This window comes from Dama dama, chromosome 29 (assembly GCF_033118175.1).
Source record: "Dama dama isolate Ldn47 chromosome 29, ASM3311817v1, whole genome shotgun sequence".
NCBI lineage: Eukaryota > Metazoa > Chordata > Mammalia > Artiodactyla > Cervidae > Dama > Dama dama.
Genome location: NC_083709.1, coordinates 62558433 through 62584752, shown reverse-complemented (window position 1 = coordinate 62584752; position 26320 = coordinate 62558433). Strand labels below are relative to the sequence as shown.

At 42.7% G+C, this 26320-nt stretch overlaps 1 protein-coding gene across 15 annotated transcripts in view; it reads right to left on the bottom strand.

Annotated features, from left to right (window-relative positions):
- The window catches only part of TLE4 (TLE family member 4, transcriptional corepressor), a 150496-nt gene continuing 124176 nt past the window's right edge, over positions 1 to 26320 (bottom strand). For 14 of the 15 annotated variants that reach the window (XM_061132412.1, XM_061132413.1, XM_061132419.1 and 11 more), the window contains 12 exons: positions 20768 to 20887; positions 19748 to 19801; positions 19101 to 19253; positions 17526 to 17658; positions 16961 to 17154; positions 16383 to 16459; positions 8083 to 8332; positions 6389 to 6636; positions 4877 to 5024; positions 4004 to 4154; positions 3573 to 3649; positions 1 to 1693 (listed from right to left, as the gene is read on the bottom strand). In XM_061132412.1, coding sequence (XP_060988395.1) covers positions 1586 to 1693; positions 3573 to 3649; positions 4004 to 4154; positions 4877 to 5024; positions 6389 to 6636; positions 8083 to 8332; positions 16383 to 16459; positions 16961 to 17154; positions 17526 to 17658; positions 19101 to 19253; positions 19748 to 19801; positions 20768 to 20887 — 1713 coding nt within the window. In that variant the 3' untranslated portion in view covers positions 1 to 1585. The remainder of the gene's footprint in view (positions 1694 to 3572; positions 3650 to 4003; positions 4155 to 4876; positions 5025 to 6388; positions 6637 to 8082; positions 8333 to 16382; positions 16460 to 16960; positions 17155 to 17525; positions 17659 to 19100; positions 19254 to 19747; positions 19802 to 20767; positions 20888 to 26320) is intronic. The other variant, XR_009691082.1, reaches the window with a different exon arrangement.

Here is a 26320-nt window from a genome sequence, read left to right as displayed (position 1 = left end):
TAGAAGTTACTTATGTTTAATGCTTAAAAGTCTGAATGCACAAACAATCTACCATTATAGAAGTACTGGTGGTCAATACAATGCATTAGAACTATGTACAATGCACAGTTTAGTATCAAAATCTTTCTACACTGTAGAGTTTTACGAAACTGTTAATGACATCAAACACGAAGCACTTAAGACACCATTTTGTTTTCTGCTACCACATTAGGAACGTCAATGGACAGTCCGTTTCAACTTGCAGCATCCATCCATTTCTAGTATGAAATTAAGTAATTTTCTACTTATACAATAAAGTTTATCTACACAGTTCTCTTGATTTTGATCCATAGCAGCAAAGGCACTGTACATCAGCAGATCCACAGACTTAAAAGATTTTTTTAAAGCATTCGAACAAAATAATAATAATTAAAAAAAGGAGTCACATATCATAGTTTAACACAACAACAACAACATAAAAGATAACAACAATGTTTCTGGCACAACGGCACAGCCTGTGTCCATTTCGGGGACATCCAACTAAGACATGGAAAGAACCGGAGGTAAAGAAAGCAAGTCCTCATCCCAGGTGAGAGTCCATTCTTCCTGGTTTTCAGAGGAAGGCCCTTGCAAATCCTCCTCTGCTGTCCTTGTCTTGTAAAAGACCTGACCTGCACAGTGGGAGGACTCCTCCCCTGGATCTGTGCCATTCCCAAAGAACATGCCAAAAAATAGCCCCTAATTTCTCTTAGACAAAACTGCCCAAAGGCATACATCTCCCTTTGCAAAGAAATGTGGCAAAAATATCCAGAAGGGATTAAGTTCTCCCTTTTAGGCCAAATTTGATTTGTTCATCTGTCTATTATACAATAAAAAAGGAATTAAAAACATATTACAAAGACACTTGTCAACAAGTCAAAAAAAGAGAAAAAAAAAAGAAAAAGTCCAAGTACTTTTATCGAGTATAATCTAAAGCTATAGATATATTTGTTAAAGTTGTCCGAATAGACTCAAATGAATATGATGTGGTCTGTCACATTCTAATTGTTTAAATTTCTGAACATTTTTTAAAATATGTAAAAACAAAAACAAAAAATCTAACAACACAGCAACATATTGCTTCCATATGTAATTATACATTTCACATCTCTATACAGTCATTAGTCTACATTTAGTGACATTTTTAATCAGTTATTTTAAACCTTCCTTTCCCCTCCTTTGCCAAAAAAAGGGGGGGACGGGTATCAAGTACAACGCATCTTCATTACCAATGCAGGAACAGACAGCTTTATTTAGTCAGTCATTGTTAGAAAGCCTTCTTTAAACAAAATAAATATATTACAGATATAATACATAATTAAAGATTCCTTTCACTGTTAAGTAGGGTTATCCATGATCTTCCAAGTAGATAACTGAAGATTTTGATATCACAGGTTCTTAATGAGTATTCACAATTCAATAGCAGGGAGGAAGTAGGGGAGGAGGGGCTGACTCCACAACTGCAATGAGTAATAGGAAATCCTTGGTTTTGGATGCGGGGGAACAGAAGGATGAGAGAAAAAAGTGCTACAAGGAGAAGGAGTCCATTCCGCATGAAGATTTGTCCTTAATAAATAACTTCATAAACCGTGGCCTTCTTATCCCCAGAGCCAGTGACAATGTATTTGTCATCCACAGAAATGTCACAGCTGAGCACCGATGAGGATTCTTTGGACTGGGAAAGAGACAAACAAACACGTTAAAGACTGAAAGAAAAACCCATGAATATTGAGAGGCAGGACTGGAGGACTTAGAGCAAAAAGAAGCAGAGCATGTTCCCTTAACTAAAATAGAAGCCCCAGGAGGAAACAGCCCCTTAGTCCCTTTAAGGTCTATTCTTAGAACGGCTGGGCCAGGTGCCTTCCCAGTGACGCTTCCCTCTGCCTCGGTACTGGGGTGGGGGCGGGGAAGACTGGGAGCTGAGCGCCAGGCAAGTCCAAGGTACAAGCCCCCTGCTGACGACGGAAGGCTTTGCTTCAAATCCAGGTCTCCAGTGAAGGGCAGTGTTCTCAGTATGAGAACCCTTGGTTCCACTCAGATGGCTTGGGTGTAGATGGGAGCTGCAGAACACTAGACACCATCACTTAACCTGTCTGGCCCTATTTTACCCGTCTGCCACCTCAGGGGGTTAGTCTCAGAGTCTAGATGAGGTTAAATAAGGGGGAACTGCACTGAAAAGACTATTTTTTTTGAGACAAGGAATGTAAAAATATTTCTAATATAAATCCTAGTTGACCCTCATGTAAAAACAGAACGTAAATTTGCAAGTGGGAGTGAGTTCAATAGTTAGGAGGAAAAATGTACCCCTCACAGAATTCCAGTACCACATCCAACTACACCAATTGCAAAGCATTCACGGTTAACTTTTAACTGTGCTAAATAAACAAACAAATCCCACAAGATTTTACTGGGGCTTTGAATAGGTAAAAAAAAAAATAAATATTTGACATGTAGATGCTAACCTACTACCACCATTTCTCAAACGTTCAGATCGCAACCTGAATTAAATACATTTTACTCCCCAAACCAGCAGATACAACACGCTTATGATAAAAAGATATACTCTTAAAATACTTTCATTTTTCAAAAAAGTGCTGGTTGGGGACTTCCCTGGTAGTCCAGTGGTTAAGAATCTGCGTGCTCATGTGGGGACATGAGTTGCATCTCTGGTCCAGGAAGATTCTACAGGCTTTGCAGCAGCAAAACCCATGTACAACAACTACTCAGCCCACACTCTAGGGCCCCAAAGTTGCAATTACCAAGCCCATGAGCCTAGATCCCACGCTCCTCAACAAAAGAGGCCACCACAATGAGAAGCCTGCACACTGCAACTAGAGAAAGTCCGCACACAGCAGCAGAGACCCGGCACAGCCAAAAATAAATACATCTTTTAAAAAAGTGCTGGCTGGGACCGTCCAAAAGCTATGATACAAAAACTCCTCTATTACATTATAAACTCCAAAACAGCATGAATATGCTATTTTTGTTTTACTACCTTGCACAATACTTTCACTCAATATATGCAGTTTTAGATTCAAATGAATTAATCTCCTCTATGATGACTTAATACCACGTGGTCAAGAAGGCTGCAAATCTATTATGCTATTCCTAAAACCACCTAGGAAATAGCATCCCAAATACATAAGGTTAAAAAGGAAATCTTTGACTTGCTTATGAAATTCTCACATACTAGCAAGAGAGATGAGACTTGTGTGTGTGTATCATGCCAACAATCCAGTTCTCCTACAAATAATTCCACAAACTACACAAAGTACCACTGAGTTAATAAAAGTTTATAAAATTAGTCCAAATTCCTTAGTTTCCTATAGCACTCTTTTTGGGGTAGTGGGGACAGAAATATTAATAAGATGCTAATTAGTATTCAAGCAAAATGGTCAAATTTTACACAAAATTTTTAAAAGCCACAGTGCAAAAAATGAAATTTCAGAGAAGACATGAAACTTCTAACATGTAAACAAGAGAGAGAACCACACAGCACAGAGAACCATGCAGTGAGCATACTGGGAGTGAAGGCTACACATGTGAAGCGTTACCTGGAATATACTGGCCCCATAAGGTGTTCTCCATGCATTCAGAAGGTTGTCCTTTCCCGTGCTTACAAACCATTTGCCTAAAGAAATAGGGTTTCAAAAAAGGCAGTGTTTATTACTCTTTGAGAATCCCAAGATTTGTGTTACAGATCATCAATGATAACACAGAAAACTTACCTAATCTGAAACAAGTAAGAGTTTCTTTTCACTGGAAAAATAAAGCCCACTCTCACACTGTATAAATGAGTTATTTATACTTAGGACAGGGATGAAGTAGATAGACACCAGAAAATGACACAGTATTAGGGAAGTAGGCATGTGTGAGAAAGGAGGAGAATTCCGAGGAGGGACACACCCCTGAACTGAAGACCTGACTTGAAATGCAGCAGCAGGAAGGCGGAAGGGCAGATGGCGGACACAGGGGGCTCGCTTACCACAGTGGGCGAACTTGAGAGACAGCACGCAGCTCTCATGCAGGTGGAGCTGGTACTTGTCCGGCTTGGTGACGTGCAGCACCTCCACGTTGCTGTTCTCCATCCCCACGGCCAGCCACTCTCCAGTTGGGCAGTAGCCCAGAGAAAAGATCTAGAATGGAAACAGGGGACAATGACGGTGGCTACAGAGGATGCGCTTCCTTTAACAGGGAGGTGAGGCACTGCTTCCTCTGGGGCTACTACTTAAATGATGAAGGACATCAAGACAATGTGAATTGTGCAGGAAGAAATCAAAGGCAAACGTGTAACCCCAAGTAATGAGTCAGATGTCCACGATCTAACTTACTAATCAATTGTGAGAAATTCAAGGTCTACAGAGTAATGGTTATGGAAATAAAAGTTTGCAAAAAGCTTGTAATAAACGAGATTAAAAAAAAAATCTGTCAATAAAATATACACCATTGTATTCTGACAATAAATAATAAAATTCTCCTTATCTAATTTAGCATCAAAAGTGACTGTCACATGGTAAAGGCACTGCTGTTGGAGTCTCTCATGTATCTCACAAAGTCATGGGTGTGCCAAGTCACTTCAGTCGTGTCCGATCCTTTGCAACCCTATGGACTGCAGCCCACCAGGCTCCTCTGTCCATTGGATGTTCCAGCAAGAATACTGGAGTGGGCTGCCATGTCCTCCCCCTCCAGGGGATCTTCCCAACCAGGGATCGAACCCGCATCTCTTATGTCTCTTGCATCAGGAGGCGGGTTCTTTACCACTCGTGCCACCTGGCCACGTGGTGAACAAACCGCTGCTCAAGTCTCTCACATATCCCACACAACCCGGTCTCTAAGACGGCACGTGCCCGGGCCACACCTGGGAGGTGAAGTCGTGCTGCTGCAGCTGCCGCCCCTCGCGCAGGTCCCAGGACCGGACCGTGTTGTCCAAGCCGCCTGTCCACAGCTTGGTGCCATCGTTGGAGATGTCGATACAGCTGGCCCCGTCCGTGTGGCCCTGGAACTGCCTGAGGATGCCAACATGGAGAAAAGTCCTTGAACTTTGTAAGTTTTTAGGTGAACTTAGTTTAGAATTCCTCAGTCATCAGTTTCACTGCAGGCCTGATTGGTAAATGTCCTTTTGGTTTATTAGGTTTTCTATTATTCAAAATAATAACAGAGCATATACATAGAGAGATTAAAGTTTAATTGAGATGCTGAATCTCTTGCACTTTTTATTTATGAACACTTAGGAAGTACTCTTCAAATTACTCATATGCTAAAACATGACTGAAATAACTGATAGGAAAAAGATGTCCATCTGAAACAAGAGAACACAGCTACATGAATAAGAATTAATCAAATATACCATCTGAGACCTACTCTATCCTTGGGATATGAAGGAAGGAGAGAAGGTAGGAGGATGTAGCAGATCTTTCCCTTCTGAAAGCTCTGGGGGCGGGGGGGCGGCATAGGAAGGGGCAAGACAAATTCTGTCATTAAGCAACAATGCAACCATATGAGGCTGCCCAAGGAGCACGTAGAATGTGTAAGAAACGGGTGCTGGGGGTGGGGATTAGAAGCAGTTCCTCATAAGAACCTTACCCTAAAGGGAAAAAAGTGATGACTACTTTGTTTTTGGAATCACTCATAGAGTTGCATCCTGCAAAATAAGTTACAGGTGGACGGCAGGGGTCTCCTCTCCTTCACCCTGTCGCTGGGCTCCATCACAATCTCCGCAGACCCGTCAGCAGTTCACACCTCTTGTCTCCTGCTCTCCCAGGTCTTGATGCCTGAAGACCGTGTGTGCTTCAGGGCTTTTCCTATCAGTGCCAATCCTGTATCACCTCATCTCTACACAAATACCATTACTTCTCTTCGTTCTGGAAGGTGGGACTAGATCATCTAAACCTTTTCAGGGTGAGGTACACCAGACGCAACACCTGGGCCCAGTGTAGAAGCTCAACGATTATTTGTCAAAAGGAAAGAATGTGTCAGATATACATGGCACCAAGGAGACAGCCACACACGGTGAACCTTCTCAATGAGTGTCTATCAACAAGGATGGCTTGTTAGCACAGATGGCAAATTATAGGTGTCTAATAAGCTCATGGACACCTTACATGTATTAATTACGTAAAATCGACCTCATATTTTAAAATGTGAATTGGATGTGCTTAGTATAATTCAAAAAAAAAGAACAAAGAAGTCCTTATCCAATAAAGTTCAAATGGTGCAGAAAACAAGATTTTACGGCATCTTAAAATGGCTCTCTCCTCTTAACAATTTGAGTAAGATAGTTGTATTTCATCTTTTTGAAAATACACACACACAGCTCCCTGGCACAGCACAGTTAAGTCCTCGGCCCTGGCGCAGGGTCCTGCTGACCCACCTCACCAGCGTCTGGTTGTGCAGGTCCCACACGGCGATGTTGCCGTCGCTGCAGCAGGAGAAGCAGACCTTCGAGTCGGGGCTGATGGCCAGGGCGTAGCAGGCGGGGGCCGAGGACGTCAGCTCTGCCTTGATGCGCGGGGTGGGAGCCGCCAGGTCCCAGATGGACAGGGTACTGGCTTCCCCTCCCACAATTAGGGTACGACCATCAGGGAGCAATCGGCAGGAACGGATGTAGTTATCCCTGTTCTGTAGAGACAAAACCCATCAAGAGGTTACTCATGAGGAAAGGAAAACAGCATTAACATGAGAGCAGAAATCCATAAAAGTATTGTGTTCCCTCCTGGCTTTAATGAGCCATTTTCACTTATGACAATGATAAAGTGGATTAATGCTAGCAAATTACATGAAATTAAGGAAGTACTTAAACTTGATCTACAAAATTTAGTACTGAGATATTTAATCTTAATTAGCATGAAAATACAAAGATGTAGACCCACTCCCACCACCAGCAAGTCAACCAGCCGCCAGAGTCATTTGCACCTACAGACTCAGCAGCCCTCATCACCCCGGAGCAGCCAGGCCTGGAAACTGGGTACAGAGATCTGGCTGCTGCAAGGCCCTGCTTCTCTGCCGCCAAGAAAGTGCCAAGGACTTAGACACCTTGCAGTCCCTTCCGATTGCCAGGCCCGGCATTACCTGGCCGAGGGACACTGTGGGCTTGATTAAGCAGGCCCAACCGGAGGCAAGGCTTGGCCAAGGTGTGTTAAGTGACAGAACAAAAGACAAGTCCTCAGCTCATGAGGTTAGGGGAGTCTTGTATAACTATAGTAAACTGATTTAGCTCTGTGCTGCTGCAAAAATTCTCCTGTCTACCCAAGGAAGAAAATCAAACTGAAATTTCTTAAGTAACTGAAGGACAAATACCCATGAGACAGATAAGGGGGTAGCAAGCATTTATCATCAGAGAAGGCAATGGCACCCCACTCCAGTACTCTTGTCTGGAAAATCCCATGGACGGAGGAGCCTGGTAGGCTGCAGTCCATGGGGTCGCAAAGAGTCGGACACGACTGAGCGACTTCACTTTCACTTTTCACTTTCATGCACTGGAGAAGGAAATGGCAACCCACTCCAGTGTTCTTGCCTGGAGAATCCCAGGGATGGGGTCGCACAGAGTTGGACACGACTGAAGTGACTTAGCAGCAGCAATAGTAGCATTTATGACATGAAGTATTAAGTTGCTTGTCTTCAAAAGTGACAGATTTTGATACTTGGGAGCACTCTCACAGAAACCACCATGGGCTCTTAGTCTTTTTTTTGGGGCTACCGCCAAGTGGCATATGGAATTTTAGTTCTCCAATCACGGACTGAACCCATCCCTCTAGTGCAGAGTCTAGTCCAGACTTCCAAGGAAGTCCTGTCTTAGTTTTCTTAAACTTTTTTAATCGGACAGGAAAACAAGTAAAGTGCCTGCTCCCAGGAACTGGGGAGGGTGAATGAAAACTACTGGAGTACATGCCACATGTGACAAACCAGATGAATCTACCTGGAGTCACTCAAAGAAGACAAGAGGCGAGTTAAAAACCACAAACCACTAAAGACAGCCACCCACTTAGGATCAATCTGCATGCTGTTGGTACATCCAGCCTATTTTGTGAATGAAGGCTTAAACCATGTTCATTCATGCTCACTCACCAGACAGTCGAGCTGAGAGACGGGGCTCTTGTTGCCAGGGTGGCTGATGTCCCAGACCTTGACGCAGCCCTTCCCACCCGTGTACACGTGTCGCGTGGGGTTGCTGATCGTCACTGCGCACACCACCTCCCCATGGTTCAGGGTGTTGATCTGGCGAGCGTGTCGGGGGATGCCGGGGCCGATAAGGGCGTCCGGGGGGAAGGGGACAGGCTGCATCTGACCGTCTGCGGTAACGTGGAAGGAGTATGCCCTAAGACAGTGGGGAGGAGACAAGACAGGAAAAAGGAGAATGTGAAAAATGTTACTTAACTGATCACTGCAATGAGATGAGAAATAAAACATTTTCAGAGCTACTTATGATTTGCAAACAGGTCAAATTTAATGAATATGGTGGAAAGAACTTAACTTTCAGAGCTATAGAGCTAAGTCTCTGATCAAATATCAGGTCAGCTCTTCGCTACCTGCTGTATGACACCAGTGATGACACAGACTCTATCTTTATTTATTTTTATTTATTTATTTATTTTTTTATTAGTTGGAGGCTAATTATTTCACAACATTTCAGTGGGTTTTGTCATACATTGACATGAATCAGCCATGGAGTTACACGTATTCCCCATCCCGATCCCCCCTCCCACCTCCCTCTCCACCAGATTCCTCTGGGTCTTTACAATGGAGTGAATGCTACCTATACTTCTCAGAGAATTAAATAAGATTACCAATGCCCAGTATACTATCTACACTTCCAGTCACTTTGCAAACTGGCATTGCCTTGTAATTCAGGTGATTCAGAAGCCTGTGATAAAATTTTAACCTATAGATCACCTCACTCCAATCAAGTGACTTACTAATGAAAATCAATAAGCTCAAATTATGAACTTTTAAGGCACTACAATGCTTTAAGCCTACATGGTGAAATAGCATATGGGCCACCAAAAAGAATAAAAACATTTTTTTTTTGGATTAAGTTCCATCAGACTTGACAATAACAAATCCCACTAATTCCCAATGGAATCAGAACCTAAAAAAGCCTCCTGTGTGACTGCCCCAGATGCCCACCTGTTAGTGCATATCAGCAGCTCCATTTCCAAATCATTTCCAGGGAAAACCCTCTAGTTGTAAAAGCATTTAGTTCACTTAAGTTCAAGCACCTCCCTCAGTAGACACCTCTATTCTTAAGGCACTGAATTCAGGGAACAGATGACAAGTGAGCCTGTTATGATGCAAGTTGGGTTCCAGGAGGCGGGAGATGTTGGCAGTGAGCAGGAGGGAGCAGGGCCTGTCTCGGGGAACGTCACGGGCAGCAGCCCACTTTGGAAATGATGTCATGTTCCTTGGCATGGAGCTTTAGAATGTGCTCTGTTTACAGAAAGGAGTTTATGAAAGACATACCAAGGAAAAGCATTTATGGGTAGACAAAGGACAGGAGCCTGGATCTATCAGGAAGTTTTAGAATCAAAACAGTTTCTAGTTCCTTAGTGCAAAAGTCTACAGAATAGCCACAGGCATCCAAATCTGACCCATTACTGAGAGAATATCATCAACAACATCTTGATAGTCCCCAGAAAGGACAAAGCTGTGGAAGATTTAGGGACCAGAGGGCAGAGGGCTTTCCCTTGCTCTGTAGACTACACTGAGAACTGGGATGTGGAAGAGAAGCAGTACGTCAGACTGCTGAGGGGGGAAGTGGTGGGAAGCTGGGAAACCAAGAAATATATTTCTTTGGTCAAAGCAGCAGGACTTGGAGACGTGTTGGATGTGTGGCCTGGGAGCGAGAGATGCTGAGAAGGGTGCTCAGGCTTGGAACCAACTGACTAGCAAGGCTACAATATGCATCAGTGAGGGTGACAGGGAGGCATAACCAAAGGGGAGACATGTGGGGAGGTAAACAGTATGGTTTTCTTCAACCTTGAGGTGAGGAATCAAACGTCTCAACCGGAAGTTGAATACTGTGATTCAGAAGAGAGGTTAGGTCAGAAAGATCACTGTGTGCTCATCCACAAAGTGGTGAGAGCTGAAGCTAAAGGAGCAGAAAAGGGTAAACCTGGGGCAGACTATGCAATGAGCAGACTAGACACAGAACTTAAGAAAATGCTTACAACATTTAGGGGACCCCAGCAAGAGCAGTCAGAGAGAAAGAAAATCAGGAGACAGGATAACATGCAAAGGTGGCACAGATGGTCAGTAACTTATTTCTCGGGTATCCCAGTGTGTGATGCACTTGATGCAACGAAGAGAAAAAAACCCCACATATCCCCTGTTCCCCTAAAGTTACATTCTGGGCGCTGGGGTAGTTGGCAGATGGGCTGATACACTGGTGCATCAGTGAGATACTCACATAAATAAAGCTGTCATATGGTCAGTGCTATGAACAATGGAGAATTTGACAAAGTGAGAAGAACAGGGAAAGTTGCCCCATTTGGGCCAATTGGGCTGCAATATAAAGAACGGGTGTTAAATTACCTTGGCCAAGAAAGGAAGATGATCTGAGGAGGAAGAGGATGGTCAACTGAAGGTCAGAGGGAGGCAGAATGTTTATAATACTCAGTCAGAAAATAGTTACTAAATAAATGCCCAATATTTGCCAAGTACCATCAGATGGTGGGGAATCAGAGGTGAACAACATAGATAAAGTCCCTATCTCCAGAGCCTACATCCTAGAAGGGAAGAGAGATAATATATAAGCAAATAAAGAAATAACCTCAGACAGCAGTTCTCTCTCTCTCTCACACACACACACAGGGTTTCAGATAAGAGAGACGAAAGGTGCACAGTGAGGTCTGAGATAGCGTACAAGCTGAGCCCTGAAGGCAGGATGCAGTCTCACATATAGAGAGGAGGAGAGTATGGCAGGATGGGAACAGCAAATCTGAAGTTCTAGAAGAAGAGCCATGTGAGGAGGAGGCCAGCAAGCACTCACTGGAGAGTGAGAGGCTGGAGGAAGAGGCAGGATCCATGTTAAAAAGGCCTCAGAGGCAATGTTGTGGACTGTGGGCTGTTATTCTGAGCAGAACGGGAAGTCACTGGAGATTTCTGTGTAGGGCAGGGAGTGATGCAATTCAATTCATGTTTTCAAGGGATCGTTCTAGTTGTAGGATGAGAAAGGATTGTAGAAGGAGGAAAACCAGTCAGGGGACTAACGTGGCAATCTAGGGGAGAAGCTGGTATCCTACGCTTGAGAGACAGTAAGAAAGCTGGGAAGAGATTTGCAATTCCAAAGACTTCTGTGGCTGCGTAGAGGCAGAGAACACTGTTCTCAATGGCATGTGGGGCTCATGGAGGTGACACAGTTGAAAGTGATGACCAGATCTTCCCTGGGCTCTATTAAGTAGATAAATGATGTCAAAGAGGATAGAAGTTCATTAGAGATGACGTGGTCTGAGGCCTGAGATGAGGTTACGGAAGGGCTGATCTTGCGTACCACTGACACCCAGGATGACGGCAGCCTCTGAGTGGAGGAAGATCCCAAGCCAAGTGTAAAGTCTTAATAACAGAGATATCTCCCAACAAGGCAGAAGAGGGGGTGGAGACTCAGGCACACATCTGAGATGGGTTGGGTTTTCACATGAAGGCAGAATGAGTTCAGTTCTGGAAGACACCGGAATGGAACGGGAGGTGGGGAGGGCAGCACAGCCTTTGTAAGCCTGCCATTGGCTCCGAGGAAGGCTGACGGGAAGTAAATCAAAGGGCAGCCCATGGAGCGCTGCAGGTGGAGAGTCTCCTCAGCAGAGAAATTCTGAGGGGAGACAAAGGCTAATGGATTTAGCAATTAAGAGGCCATGAAGTAAATCTTAAAGAAAGCAGGAAGATTATTCCAGGTTTAGAGATGGTGTTATACATTCTTAATGATAATCTCCTTGAAAAGATATCCCTTCACTCCCCTCCAGAATAACTAATGATTTTTAAAGAGCCTTGAGAATTTAAATAGTTAAGAAACCAGGCACATAATTTCTTTTGAGGTTTTCAACATGACATTCTTCAACTCAACCCCAATGTCTCTGTGAGCACCTACTATGTTCTTGGAACTCCCTGAATTAAGAATTTCAAGAGTCTACTTGCATTAAGGGTATAATGTAGCCCTCTGTTTACTATATATATATATATATATAAATATATATATAAATGATACTTAAGACTGGAAAAAAGAAAGCTATAGTACATACTTATTATCAGATTTCAACAAACTCTAATGTGTAGCTAGCAACAAGTACTGGAACACACGTGTAATGAAAGCCAACCTTTCTAGAAATGAGAGAGGTGCAGGCTTAAAAATCCATTTTTTTCTCTATCTAATTAAATGCATCAATACTCCTTATTCACATATTCTGATACAGATGTCATGCAGAGATACAAAATCAGGTAAGATGTTGGCCTTGCCCGTAAGTGGCTTATAATTTAGGAAGTATGATGAGAAAAGTATAAAAGTGGTTACAATACCAGGTGCAAGATGGAAGAAAGAAGTTCTGTCGTGGTTCAAAAAGCAAAATTAAACTTTATGTTTCATGAGACATGGTACTGGAGATGGATTTTAGAGAATGGAAGGATTTCACCAAAGAGAGAGGAAGATGGGAAAACCCTTCCAGGTGGAGGGAAACAGCTCTAAAAGGATGAGGTGAAATGATTTTGGGAAGTCCTGGATTGGTTTGAATTCAGGAATTCAGCAATGAGACAAAACAGTTAAGCGGTGAAGGAGCCAGCTTGATAAAATCTCTCTCTCTCACACACACACAATGTACGAAAGGTCAGCCTGAGAATTTCACAAATAGATTTTACTGAAGAATGCTTGTAGGAGGAGGAGCAAAGCCACTCAGAATAAATTTGGTAGCTAGGAGTACAACAGATAGGAGGAATAGGAGACAATTATTCCAATAATCTAGGTGAGAGGCAATGGGGCACCTGAAACAGGTAAGGAGCAGGATGGCACACGAGAAGTAACAGCGGATATAAAATCCTATAGGACTTAACTGGAGAGAAGAGAGGAAGAAGCCAATAATGACAGCGTCTGAGCACAGGGGAGCAAGGAACAGAGTATGCTGAAAACCAGGTAAATCTGGAGAAGCACTCTGTGAATATAATAAATTTGCTCTGCAAGTAATACACACTCAAGATGCCCAGCTGAGATGTCCAACAAATCACGAAAATAGAGGGCTGGAAGTAACAGGTGCAGGAAGCCAGAGAAATACATACATACACTCAACTCTCTCTGCCCCCCACCCTCTCTGCCCCATCTGTCTCTCTTTCTCCCTCTCGGCAGATGAAGCTACAAAGAGCTACTACAAGTGGTCTCCAAAGGAGATGGTCAAGAGAAAGGAAGTTTGGACTTCCTGACAGAACTATACTTGAGACAGTTCAGACATCTGCAAATCGACCCGTTGACACCACGCGTGTTGAGGACGCCATCTCCCTTGGGTCGTGAGATTCGGATGAAAACCCAGCTCGGCGCAGCAGGCTCTCGGCGCCCCCGCCCGAACCCCCTCCTCCTCTGAGAGGGGCCCGGTTCTGTGACATCACACTCACCCCTTCAAGCTTCATGACACCTCCTCCAAGCACCTGATGTCTCCCAAGACTGAACTAGACCCTAAATTCACAAAGAAAGGTCCGGCTGCTGCACTCCATGTAGCATTCAGTAGGACAGAAGATTGGGCTCTGGGAGCACATGAACCCACTAGTAGTAGGTTAACCAGCCAACAAATAAAACTTGAGAGTTTACTGTGTGCCAGGAACTTGTCCTATTTTGAAAAATCTTGCTTTATAAAAACAAATAAAAACAACAGCAGAGAAGAATTTCTGAATTGTGAGCAGCTTAAAACCCATAAACCTGAGACCTTTTGTTATGGCTGAAGTCACATGCCATTTCCCACAATATAATTAGTGCAATGGTTTTAATTGATTACTTTTATATTATTTATAAAAGCCTCATATAAGTAGCATGTGAGGGAAAAAGTCCACTTTTGGCTGATGTTAAAATTAAACTCTGTTGTCATTTCAGTTACTTATTGAGAGGAACTTCTGTTAATTCACCAGAATAAACAAGAGGACCCAATGTGAATTAGCAAGTAAATGCTATTTTATTCATTAGTTTGGAACACGCATTTAATTATAATTTGTGATACTATCTAGCAATTTTTCTGTAAAAAAACACAAAACAAAACAAGGAGAGAGAGGCACAAATGTTTCAAGTCCTTCTAAAGAAAAGCAGTTCCTTTGTGTATGTGATGAAGAAGGCCGTTAGGTGCTCTATTATGTTTTATGTTTTAGCACAGAAGATAGTTTTCCTGTTGGAAAACATGCACGAGTGTCACAACTCTCCACCCTGTGATCTAGAAGCCATGTCACATCATCTCTTCTGTAAAAATCTACAATAAAAGTATTTCTCTCTATATGCATACTGAGTGTTAATATGTATGTCTTGGTGCCTTGTTAAAGACACACAAAGATAGGAAGAGGGAATCTAATATGCTCAGTCTAATCTTCTTGCAGTATCTCTGCCTCCCACTATGTTCTATTGCATAAGCAATTGAAAAACTGATAATAACCTGGGCAAAGCTCAAGGAGAAATAACGCAGCAGGTGACTGAATAGTCACTGTAAACCAATCACTGTACTAAACCTCTATCATATCATCTCATCCTCATGCCCTTCTTATCAGGGAGGTACCAGCCCCGTTTTTAAAGATGAGCCAACTGAGGCTCACAAAGTTGAGAAACTCTGCATAAAGTCAGCTCCTTCCTAGTGTCAAGCGGTAGAGTCAGAATTCAACCTTGGCTCTATCACACTCCAGAACCCAACCCCTGTTGAACATACCATGCTCTCTTTGGGGTTTCCTGATGTCACTTGCCAACTGCATTAGGTGTGACCTGGTAATTCCAGGAACAAAAACTCTTAGCCATCCTGTTACCCACCAGCCCTACCGAAAGGGTGACGCACCACCTCACCTGGAAGTGGTTACACTACAGCTCTGGGTACCCCTGCCTGGTGACTAGGCGGTAAGTCCACACAGTACCTGGAAACAGACCACACTGCTCCCCTCAAGAAACCTCTCTATCTCCACAGGTTTATATGAAACTTGGAGGCATTCAGTTTATTTGATTAATCCTTGACCTTGTTGTTTAGTCACTGCTTGAAATAGACCAAACTTTCACCTTCAATTACACCAGGGTTCTTGGTCAACAAGACTTGTCAGTCAATCAACAACTATTTGCCGAACACAGACAAATACACAGAGTTTTATGGTAATTGATATTTATACCTTCAACTCTCAAGGAACTCAAAGTCTAGTTTGCCTTGACTCACTTATTAATCAGTCAAATATTTACTGAGCAATCTGGCTATGGAACCAATACTGTGTATGACGCAACAGGGAAGTTTAGGGTAGAGTCTGCAGAGAAGCTGCAGAGGAAGAGCCAAGAACATGAGACATGAGGTGGAAAGTGAAGGAGGGGTCAAGGTCAGGCATGTTTAATGCTGTGGGGCTGGCAACACAGGGAAAAAAGAAGACAGGCGGGAAACAACAGGGTGACAATGAAATCCTGAGAGTGCAGCAGTGAATAAACCAGCAAGAGGAGGTCAGGGAAAGGGGAGGCTGGCACACATCTTCAATCATTTCTTGAACAAGCATAAACTGTGAGCCCCCAAGAGCAGAGAACGGTGCATAGGCAGTAATAAAAATCAGGTGCAGTGGGTTAAAATGAAGGATAAGGAATGACACATGGGAGAGATCAGCACGTACAAGAAGAGGAACAAGAAGAGGAACAACCGCTGTGTGTGTTTCACCTTCATGGCTGGAGGGGGCCATGACTGCAGAGGCTCCAAATACCCGGTTCACGGGACAGGAAGCCAACTGAGCAAGCCACCTTTTCCAGAAACAAAAATGAGCTTCTTTCTTTTCAGCCTTTGAAGTTTGACTTGTCTTTCCTTAACATGCTCTAATTTTGAGCATCTAGGTTTGCACATAAGATGACTTTTTTCCCCCAAGACAATGAAGAAATTGCCTTGAAATCAGTAACAGATGTAGAGAAGATCTGACTACTAGAGATGCCCCAGCAATTTGCATTTCCACATCAGAAGCTTGAGATTTTAAATTGAAAATCTAAAACCCCACCTCATTACCTCTTGCCTTGTGCTAAAAAGGAAAAAAAAAAGAAAGAAAAATATTCTGAAAAAAAACCACCAAAACCCCACAACTAAAAACCCCTGCAAGCTGAAGGAACTTTCCAACACTGCCCAGTAGCTCTCAGAGTCTAAAGCGCCAGTGAGGGCCCAGACACACAGTGAGCACGAGACACAGGGCTTGGTACTCACGGCTTTCCTCCTGGAATGCCTGTCAGGTTTGGAGGTATCGCCGGCACACGCATGTGATGGTGTGGATCAAATCCAACCTAAAATTGTTCCCAAGCAAGGCAGCAGAAATAAACATAGTTACATTAACTCATTTCATCCTACTCAGTACCTTTCCAAATCCTAGGAGAATAGACACTTTTAAATAGGATTTTAGAGATAAATATACAAGTATTCATTGATGAGATGACAGGAGGATGTACATAATTTCATGGTCAGATACTTGGGGGTGGAACAAACATTAAAAAAACAGTATTATTATTGAAGCTCATGATGCAAATAAAGGGGACCTGTATTTATTATATTATCTGCTCTACTTCTGTAGGTTTGAATTTTTTTTAAAGGAATATAACACACAAAAACTGCCCCTATCTTATGAAGGAAAATGAATCGTACAATATAATGACATGCAGTTTAATTTATAAGTAAGCACAGGTTGCTCCATAGATACCTCAAGCTATAAAAACTACCCTAGGTAAAAATACGCATGGCCATTTTCTGAGCTCTGAAACATCTCTATTCTGTAAAAGTTCACAACATACCACTGGTGATCTCCCGTAGGCGGCGGCCGCGGCCGCAGCAGCAGCAGCCGCGCTCATCTGCGGGGAGATGTTATGTAGTCCCGCATAGGCAGCTCCGGGGCTGGTCAGCTCCCCATTCATCCCCGCGTGCGGCACGATCCCAAACGGAGTCGGGTATGGACAAGGTACTGCCATGGGGGTCCTTAGGCTTGAAGCTACAGACCCAAACAGAAGGGAGGAGAAAAACCAAGGACACACACAGGAAATAATAATGAGGGCTAATGAATACAAGGAGTAACACGTTCTTACATATGTTAAGAAATAGGATCTGTAATTCAAATAAGCTTATTCTAATGTTCGCAAAAGTCATTCAAGCTTTCGTCAAGGTTCAAACATTCGCCTTAATTTATTGAACACCTACTATGTGTCAGACAGGGTAAGTGCCAGGTGCTTGATTCGGACTAAAAAAACTCACAGCCAGTCCATGCTAATCACTGTACTCTTAATGTATTACACTCTTTAAATTGCTCTAGTTTCTTTAAAAACAGGAAGCATAAATATGTACACAAACTTTTTTCTGACTAACCCAAGGGGTCGACTCCTGGCGGTTTTCCGGGAACCGGCCTCAATCCGGGAGTGGAATTACTGCCTGGGGTGGGTGCATCGGTTCGTGGAGTGGGGGTATTGGACTTCGACACAGGAGTAGTAGATTTTTCATTCTAACAAGAGACATAATGGAATACACTGGTAATTAGAACACAATTTTAACAATTATGTTAAACATTTGAAAAGGCAGATAAGGAGGAGAGGAAAAAGAAATGGAAGATTCTTCTGCATGGGCCTCTCTTTTTATTAGTAAAGAAGAGCTAACAAAGAAACAAAAAGTGTTCCCTGAGACCACAAAACCAATGTTCGGGAGGACATAAATCAGAGCTGAATTTGGGGCAGAGGAGGCCATTTGCAGGAAACTGGTCTGAGTCAGACAAAGGCTGACAGTTCGCGATGTCCCGATGTGACAGGCCACTTGCTGGTTGCTCTAAGACTGAGTAGTTTCGTTGGGTTCCTGATGGATTGTTCATGCCACAAGAGGCGTTCCTGGTTAATAGGTCCCCTTAAAAAAGAACCAAGTCTGAATCATCACAGAGATCAGCACAGATGAGCTGCCATTAACAGGCCGGAAGGCCAAGAGAAAACAACAGAAATAAACTAAATCCATCCCTGTACCAGACACAGCCGCCAAATTTGCAGAGAAACTGAGGAATTTTCTTTCTTTCAACTGTGAATTCAAAAGGCTATTTGAAAACTGATTTTTTTTTTTTTTTAACACTATGTTATAAGGAAATAACTGGTGAGGAAAAAGGAAGACACATCACATAAAAATGCAATTAACTACACAGCCACAAAAGACGGGGCTACAGGGAGATTATCCTGACTTGCAAGCAGTCTCATTTTTTGCATTTGTGATTTGTGGTGTGACTCAGGACAGTCTTTTATAAATGACAGATTACTTTTTAGTTAGGAAGGGAAAATTACTGCAGTCATATAGCTTGATAGTTCAAAACAAAGCTAGCAACAAAATCACATCCAAGCCAAAAACTAAATTTACCATAAACCACAGATGACAAAACCATCTCTGTAACCCCAATGTGTATATCTTCATCTTCGCTGAGACATGTTTCTCTACATTTCCCCATGTCCTTCCCCCATCCTTACAAAAAGACTCACAAAACAAACATCCATCACCAAGTCACTGAGCCCACTCTGTTTCAAAGTACCTCTGCCAATTAAACTTGAATACTGAACATATACATATACTTAGTGATCAAAGTCCTACGGAAAAATGAAGAAAAATAAAACTTCAGAATTAATTACAATTAATCATCTGGAAACAGGCAATGCAAAGAAAGACAGTGAAAGTGAGGAAAGTGTCAGTCGCTCGGTCGTGTCCAAGTCTTTGCAACCCCATGGGCTGTAGCCCACCAGGCTCCTCTGTCCATGGGATTCTCCAGGCAAGAATACTGCAGTGGGTTGCCATGTGTTCCTGGGAATCTTCCCAACCCAGGGATCAAACCCATGTCTCTTATGTCTCCTGCACTGGCAGGTAGGTTCTTTACCACTAGTGCCTCCTGGGAAAGCCCAAGAAAAATGAACAACTGCTTACAAGGCTAAGTTCTTTGGATTTGGAGGAAGGAGTACTGCTGGAGGACGCAATCGAAGCTGGACTGATGGGGGCATCTTTCTTGAGCAGGCGTGTCTTGTCCAGGCCGTTCTCTCTCGGGGAATGTGCTGGGCTCCCTCGAGGTGATGATGGATCCTACAAAGGAACATCAAGGGTATCAAATACAGCACAGCACATTCACAATGCCAGAGTACTTGGTGTGGACGTTTCAAGCCAAAAGTCTTCAATAGCTTAAGAGCAAAAAAATGTTGTGGAACAGACCGTAAGACTTATTAAATTGCTGTAGAAAATATTCAGTATCGCGGTCAATAAAAATACTACAAAATTTATCATATTTATTTTAAAACAGTAACAAAAATAAAAACTCTACAAATTTGCAAGTAACTTGTCAAGGAGACCTGTAGACTGACCACAGATGTCTGGTGTGCATTCCTGTTGGTAACAGAACGTATGTGCACTTCATAGACAAGAGTAACAATAAAAAAGTATGTGTAATACACAAATTTTCCAGATAAACAAATTGTGGGTCCCTTTAGAAATTAAGAAAACATTATGGACACTAATTGTTGGGACACTAGTCATTGTTAAAACCGGGTAAGAGCAGGAAGTCAAATGAGCCACAAACATACCTCATTGGAAACGTCAACCACCAAGTTGTCATCACTCTTCTCACCATCGCTGTCCTGTATTGACAATTGAGAAGCATTATCTCCTCCCCCAGCAAAAAGAAAAAAAAAAAAGCAGCCAGATTTACCCTAGATAAAGTCCAGAGTAATTAATTCCTCACACGTTATAAAAACGAACTGCACCAAACAGTGCTAAACACTCTACAATGTACTGCGTTCTGTACTCCTCGTGATGATGCTGAGATAGGTCATAGGATGATTCCATTTTAGTTGAAAAGTCAAAGCTTATGGCTTGTCAGTCTAGAACATCAGGTGCCACCTGGCCTGCCCATGCTACATAATCCAGCCTACAGATGGGCGGGACAATTCTGTCAGTGTCTTTCAAAGACTGGGTAAGCAGCCACAATTTTGAATTCAGGAGGTTTCACATGAAAATTCAAGTTCTTGGCTTCTTTTGAGCCTGCAGTCTTGCAGGGCAAGAAGTGGAACGTGGTCTGCGTGCCTCCACACCAGGGAGTCCCATCCTGCTTGCTCCCTTCACTGATCTGAAGCAGCAGTCACTGAAGGGAAATGAGCTTTGGTCCATGCTAGGAACATATCTGGATGTCTTTGGAAGTAACATTCCACCAAAATGTGCTACATTCCTCAGCACAGGAGGTTATCCAGACATTTTAACAGGTTGTCTGTGATTTTACATTTTCCCTTAACATTTCTAGCTGGCCACAGAAAATTTTACCACCTTGAAATGTATGGAGGGAAGCAAATACACCTAACAGAAATAATAAGGAACACAAGTCCTCTATTAGTTGCCAGATGAAACGCTGTTTCCTGGCTCATTCACCTGCAAACACAGGCCTTCAGTCAGCCAACTGACACTCAGCTACACTGTATCAACTATTTTTCTCTCCTAGAATGTTGTTATCTTACGGTCTAGTTTTGGTTGGTAACATTAAGAGGGTAAAAAGGCTGTGGATTAAAAAGCAGGATAAACTGCCCCCCCAAAGCAAAGGCGAGTGAACCTACATAACGAGCTGCAATGTCCTTGTCTTCAGTTTTCTGCTTCTTGCTGTCAGAGGAATAGTCTGTGGAGTTTCTGTGCTTCTCAGCACCGCGGAAACTGGCTGATGGGGATACCGAAGAGCTCTGGAATTAGAAAGGGAAGCAGAATTGAGAGATGACCAGTCATTTAATCTTGTCACTTTTAAAAATCACATGAGACTTTATCTCCTTCTTGCTCTTAGTATACGCTCACCAAGCTGTTAAGAGTATACAGGCCTTTCCCTTCCCACTCTGGGTTGATGCATGTGTGCGTGCTAAGTCGCTTCAGTCATGTCAGAATCTATGCGCCCCCATGGACTGCAGTCTGCTGGGCTCCTCTGTCCATGGGATTTTCCAGGCAAGAATACTACAGTGGGTTGCCATTTCCTCCTCCAGGGGATAGTCCCTATGCAAGGATTGAACCTGCATCTCTTACATCTCCTGCATTGACAGATGGGTTTTTTACCTCTAGTGCCACCTGGGAAGCCCACCCTGGGTCAGTACAGCTATGAAAAGATCACTCCCTAGTGGTCAGATGTGACAACGGCAACTCCTCCACTAGCTCCAGAGGCAGGGGTGCAGGGTGGGAGTTTAGAGGAAGAAGACTGAGGGCTAGTAAGTGGTTCCCATTGACAGGGGATGAATAATTCTAAACGCTTCCTTCCTGTATCAGTCCGTCTCAAGGTTTTATATGATTACTCTAAATGTAGGAACCATGCATGCTAACTACTGCTACTCAAACATTCACTCTTATGTTTGGTGACAGGAAAGATGGCAGGCATTAGCCATTAAAGGCTGAAGACAGAAGCAAAACAGTACAAGTCAAACAATTTCATATGTGTATTGATAGCTTCTTGACTCTCATCTATGTCCACTGAGTTCCAATCTCATTCCCAGGACATAAGACTTGCTTCAATGCTTCTGCTTTGCTTTCCTACCATGACCCAATGCAATCAGGCTTTTACAACCATTATGCCACTGAAATCATGCACACAAACACCATCTGTGAGCTACTACCTACCAATTTAATGCCAACCCCTATATCTAGTTTTTCCCCTTTCCAGTCTATCCTCCACATTTCTGGGATACTCAAACAAATCTCTTTCCAGAGATTCTCACCCTTCCTTAAAAATGACAAATGGCGTCCCACCATCCACAGGGGAAAAACACCCCAACTTCTGAGTGTAGCTGTCTTTCAAAGCCCTTCTCTCTGCCCCACTTCAGCCCGGGCCTGGTCTCAGAGCTCTCAGCATGCTGCCGCTCCACCCTATCCCGGGCCTGTTGTCACTGCACTGGGAGCCTTTTCTTCCCCCGGCTTTCAAGAATGTCCTTTCTCTCAGATCTTCCCTTTGAAACCCTCTTTCATCACTCTTAAGAACCAGCTCTAGCTTCACTGTTTGATACTCTCTCAGACACTGTCAGGCAGGTCCTTCCCACTCCAGGCTGCAGACCCCCGATGGGGGGGATACCCAGCACAATGAGTGGCACTGAGCTGCCAAGAATTATTTTTTACGAACAGAAATGACTGCACAAACCCTCAGCACACCTCAATCGTAATCCAAAATTCATGTGGTACATTCCTTTCCAGAGGGCCCCTTGGCTGAACAAATCCACAGGAGGTCGTTCAGTAGAGCAGGATCTGAGGCATGATGCCCCTTAGGTCTGGCAACGTGGTGGCTCTGCCCCTTCTTCGCCTTACTCCATCATATACTTCTACACCCCTTCATCCTACTAATGTGGTGTTTTACAACAAGAAGAAAAATGAGTACATCTGTGTATGATTCACCGAGTCTTTGATTTTGATACTCTCCACTGAACATTGCTGTTACTGGGTCAAAAAGGAAAACTTGATTTTTAAACAATGATAAAATATTTTCTTAAAAATACTAAATGGCAATGTTTATTTATTGGCACACGTGCAAATAGCTCTTTCTTTTTAAACTGGCTGTTTCAGGAACTGTGGGTAGCACTTTATTTGTGAATTTTACTGTAGAACAGAGTTCTACATGTTGGAGTTTCCCAGTAGAATGATAAAGTAGTTAATTACCACTAGCATTTAAAGGTTAAGCCGAACAATAGACACTGGGGCAATCAGCAATGTTCTAATAACATAATTGCTCTAGAATCAAATTGGACTTGGCACGGACTCTCATCATGAATCTAACAAGTCTACCATTCTGCCACTGGAAGGCCATTTGGACTTTTGCTAGACATGTGAATAGGAGAAATTGGACACTGATAAAGACAAAAATCAGGATTTTACAACAAAAGCTTATTTTTTTTTTCTCTACTGTTATTTTAACAGCTTAGTCAGTTTAGGTATTTCCCTAACTTATTACATAAGAAACTTACCAGAGTTGCATTATTATGCTTTATAAAACTAGAAACTTAGAAACATTAAACACAGATCTTTTTTCCTTACAGTTGCATCATGTAAATTAGCAAATTTGTTATGAACAAAGAGTCACACTGAGAAAGCAGTGGTTGATTTGGAGAGGGCAAAATATCTTAAATGTGAATGGTTAGTAAAAACTTCTAAAAAATAAAATAACCTAGAATTAAAAAACAGAAATTTAATTTTAAAAAGTAAACACATATTGGTAGACTGAAAAAAAGGGTGTAGATGTCTAATAAAAGATAAAGAGGAGGGAAACAAAATGAAAATAAGAAAAAATAATAAAATACATGAATCCTATTACATGGAAATCCTAACTGCTTTGGTAATAAAAGAGAAGTGTTACAGTCAGTTATTCCTAACATTATAAATCAGAGTAGCTCAAAATGAGAAAAATTCTTGATCCCAGTCTGAAACCCAGCCTGGACTTTACTAAGGTTATTGATCAAGTCAGTTGCAAAACTGCTACTCTAACTGTAGTTCATTCAGTGTGGAATTAGTCTGGGTCAGGGACACTCAGGGGGAATCTGTCTATGATGGTGGGGGTGGGGAGGATAGAGAAGACAGGCTTAAAGTCAGAAAGACCCTTTACTGATGTCACAACCAAAGCCCTCCAGCAATTCTATTTGAAGCCTCACATAAGGACTATTCTAAGCATTTGGGCAGAGCTTCCAAGGGGGGCACAGTGGTGAAGAATCCACCTGCCAACTGCAGGAGATGCAATCCCGATCCTCCTGGTTTGGGAAGATCCCCTGGAGTATGGAAATGGGAACCTGCTGCAGCATTCGTGCCTGGGAAATCACATGAGCAGAGGAGCCTGGTGGGATACAGTCCATGGGATCACAAAGAGTCAGACAGACTAAGTACCCAGGCACACAATAAAAAGCATTTGGGTAGCACTGTCTCTCAGCACAGACATGCAGATGGCCCATAATGGTAGGGCTCCCATCGGCTGCTGTGAACTAAAACACATCCTTCAACAATCACAATACTGTTTTGGTGTAATACTTCAGGTAAGACTATAAATACCACCTCCACACTGGACTTTCTAATTTGATTTCAAACGCATTTCAAGCTAACTTCACTTTCCAGAGGCACAGGTGCAGTGCTCAGATGTCCCTGCCAACTTACAAAATCCCAACCAGCAAGAATACGCCAAGGCTGAGCAGACAAACATGATCAAGAACTCTAAAACTCATGTTATGGTTTGCTTGCTCATCAGCTGATACCCCATCTACTCGGTACCAAAGGGTAAATCCACTTTCAAACACATAAAGAGGATAATTACAGGGCAGAGGGAACCATGAAAATCTGGTCAGGGTGACCGCAAGTCCTGGACTGTCCCCACTTTACACCTGCTCTCCAGTATCTTTACTCTCAAAACCAGCCCACTTTAGGGGATGAATACACTGCTACTCCTAACTGCAGTTCTTTCAGCACAGGAATTAGTTTAGGTCAGGGCAATTCAGGGGAAGTTTATTTACGGCAGTAGGGGTGGGGAGGACAGAGAAGTCAGGCCCCAGAGCCTTGCTGACCCTTTACTGATGCCATGACCAATGTCCTCAATCATCACTTCCTCTGCAGAAGACTGATGTCTCAGAAACAGATTACCGGTGACTTTCTTGACTACACAAAGGCCAGATGGAGATCAGCAGGGGCTCCGTCCACCCCTCCTTCCAAGCAGAGGGGCCTTCAGGAGGAGCCCTACCATCCCAGTCACACAGACTTAAGCGTGGCTCCTGGTCCTCAGAGCATTTCATGGTTGTGAAACATTTTCAACAAGTTCTGAAGCAAAGGGAATATCCTGAATAAACTCTATACCAAACTAACCATACCATCTCTCAGCACATTTCTGATTGGGGTTATACTGTACAGCATTATGCAAAATGTTTCTTTTCCTGTTCACAGAGCTCTTTTAAACTAATATTTTAACATTTATCTCATTTATAAAGAAATAACCAGGAGAGACAGAGAAAATAATCCTCAAACGGGAAAAATTAAGTATAAAACTTTAAAATGAAATTTATTTGATCAAAACACACGTCTTACCTACTGACTCATAACACATGCAAATTTATGTAAACTAGCTTAAAATTTATAGCATCCTGGTAGTGAAAAGCCTGAATATGGTAGGGCTCTAAGCCAGTCATTGGTTGTCAGTTTACTGCTCATTACAGTAAGACTTTTTTTTAATAACCTGCCTGATTAAGGAAGTCATTAAAAACACAATCTGTATATAACCCTTATGGAACTTGCTTTTTTCAAATTAACATAAATCAATTCACCTTCAAAAATGACTAGGACTTTCGGAAGACTGCCCTCGTTAAACAAGATTTAATATAATCTCCATGTAAAGTAATGAGTCAGTTCGTAATAAATATTTCACCTTCTGTAACATTTTGTGAACAACACGTTCTTTTAAAATGGTCTACTGCCCTCTTTGTCTTTCTGCCTCTCTCCTGATAAGAAAAACTCCATTCCAGACTCTTTTGCAGATAATCAAAATTCCATCGAATCAGAGGAATAAGTAAGAAGAGAGGTAGGAACCACGATGATCACGCTATGGGTAACCGAGTCAAACAGCTATGGGTTGGAGGCCATTTGCTGTGTGACCTTGCACAAATTACTGAACCTCTCCCAAGCTTCCATTTCCAGTGGGCAAAACGACGATAACAGGAGCTCCTCCTTAAAAGGTGGCTGTGAGGATTAGGGGAAAGTACGTGTTGTGAAACATCTGCAACTCCATGAAGAGCTATTACGTCTTTGGTAATGCGGAAAACACCACACAAAATTTACTCAGTTCACATATGGACTCATTTGAACAAGTTATTTACTGAAGACCCACTAAGCACAAAATACAAAGATAAATAAAATACCTCCCCTGCCCTCCAGTAGGGTTCCATGAGTTAAAAATACTTAGGATACACAGAAGTCCTACATATTTTCTCCTTCATGCAGCAGAATCTATAGCAATTCAATACTTGGTCATTCATGTTTTGCTTCCAAGGTTTCAGCATTATGTATTACTTGGTCAGGAAAAAAATGCCATAATAATTTATAAGGTATCAATAAAACTGATTTTAAATTAGAACATTATCTTGATGTCCTCTTGGGGTTTCTGGACTGTTATTTCCTCTTCCTGG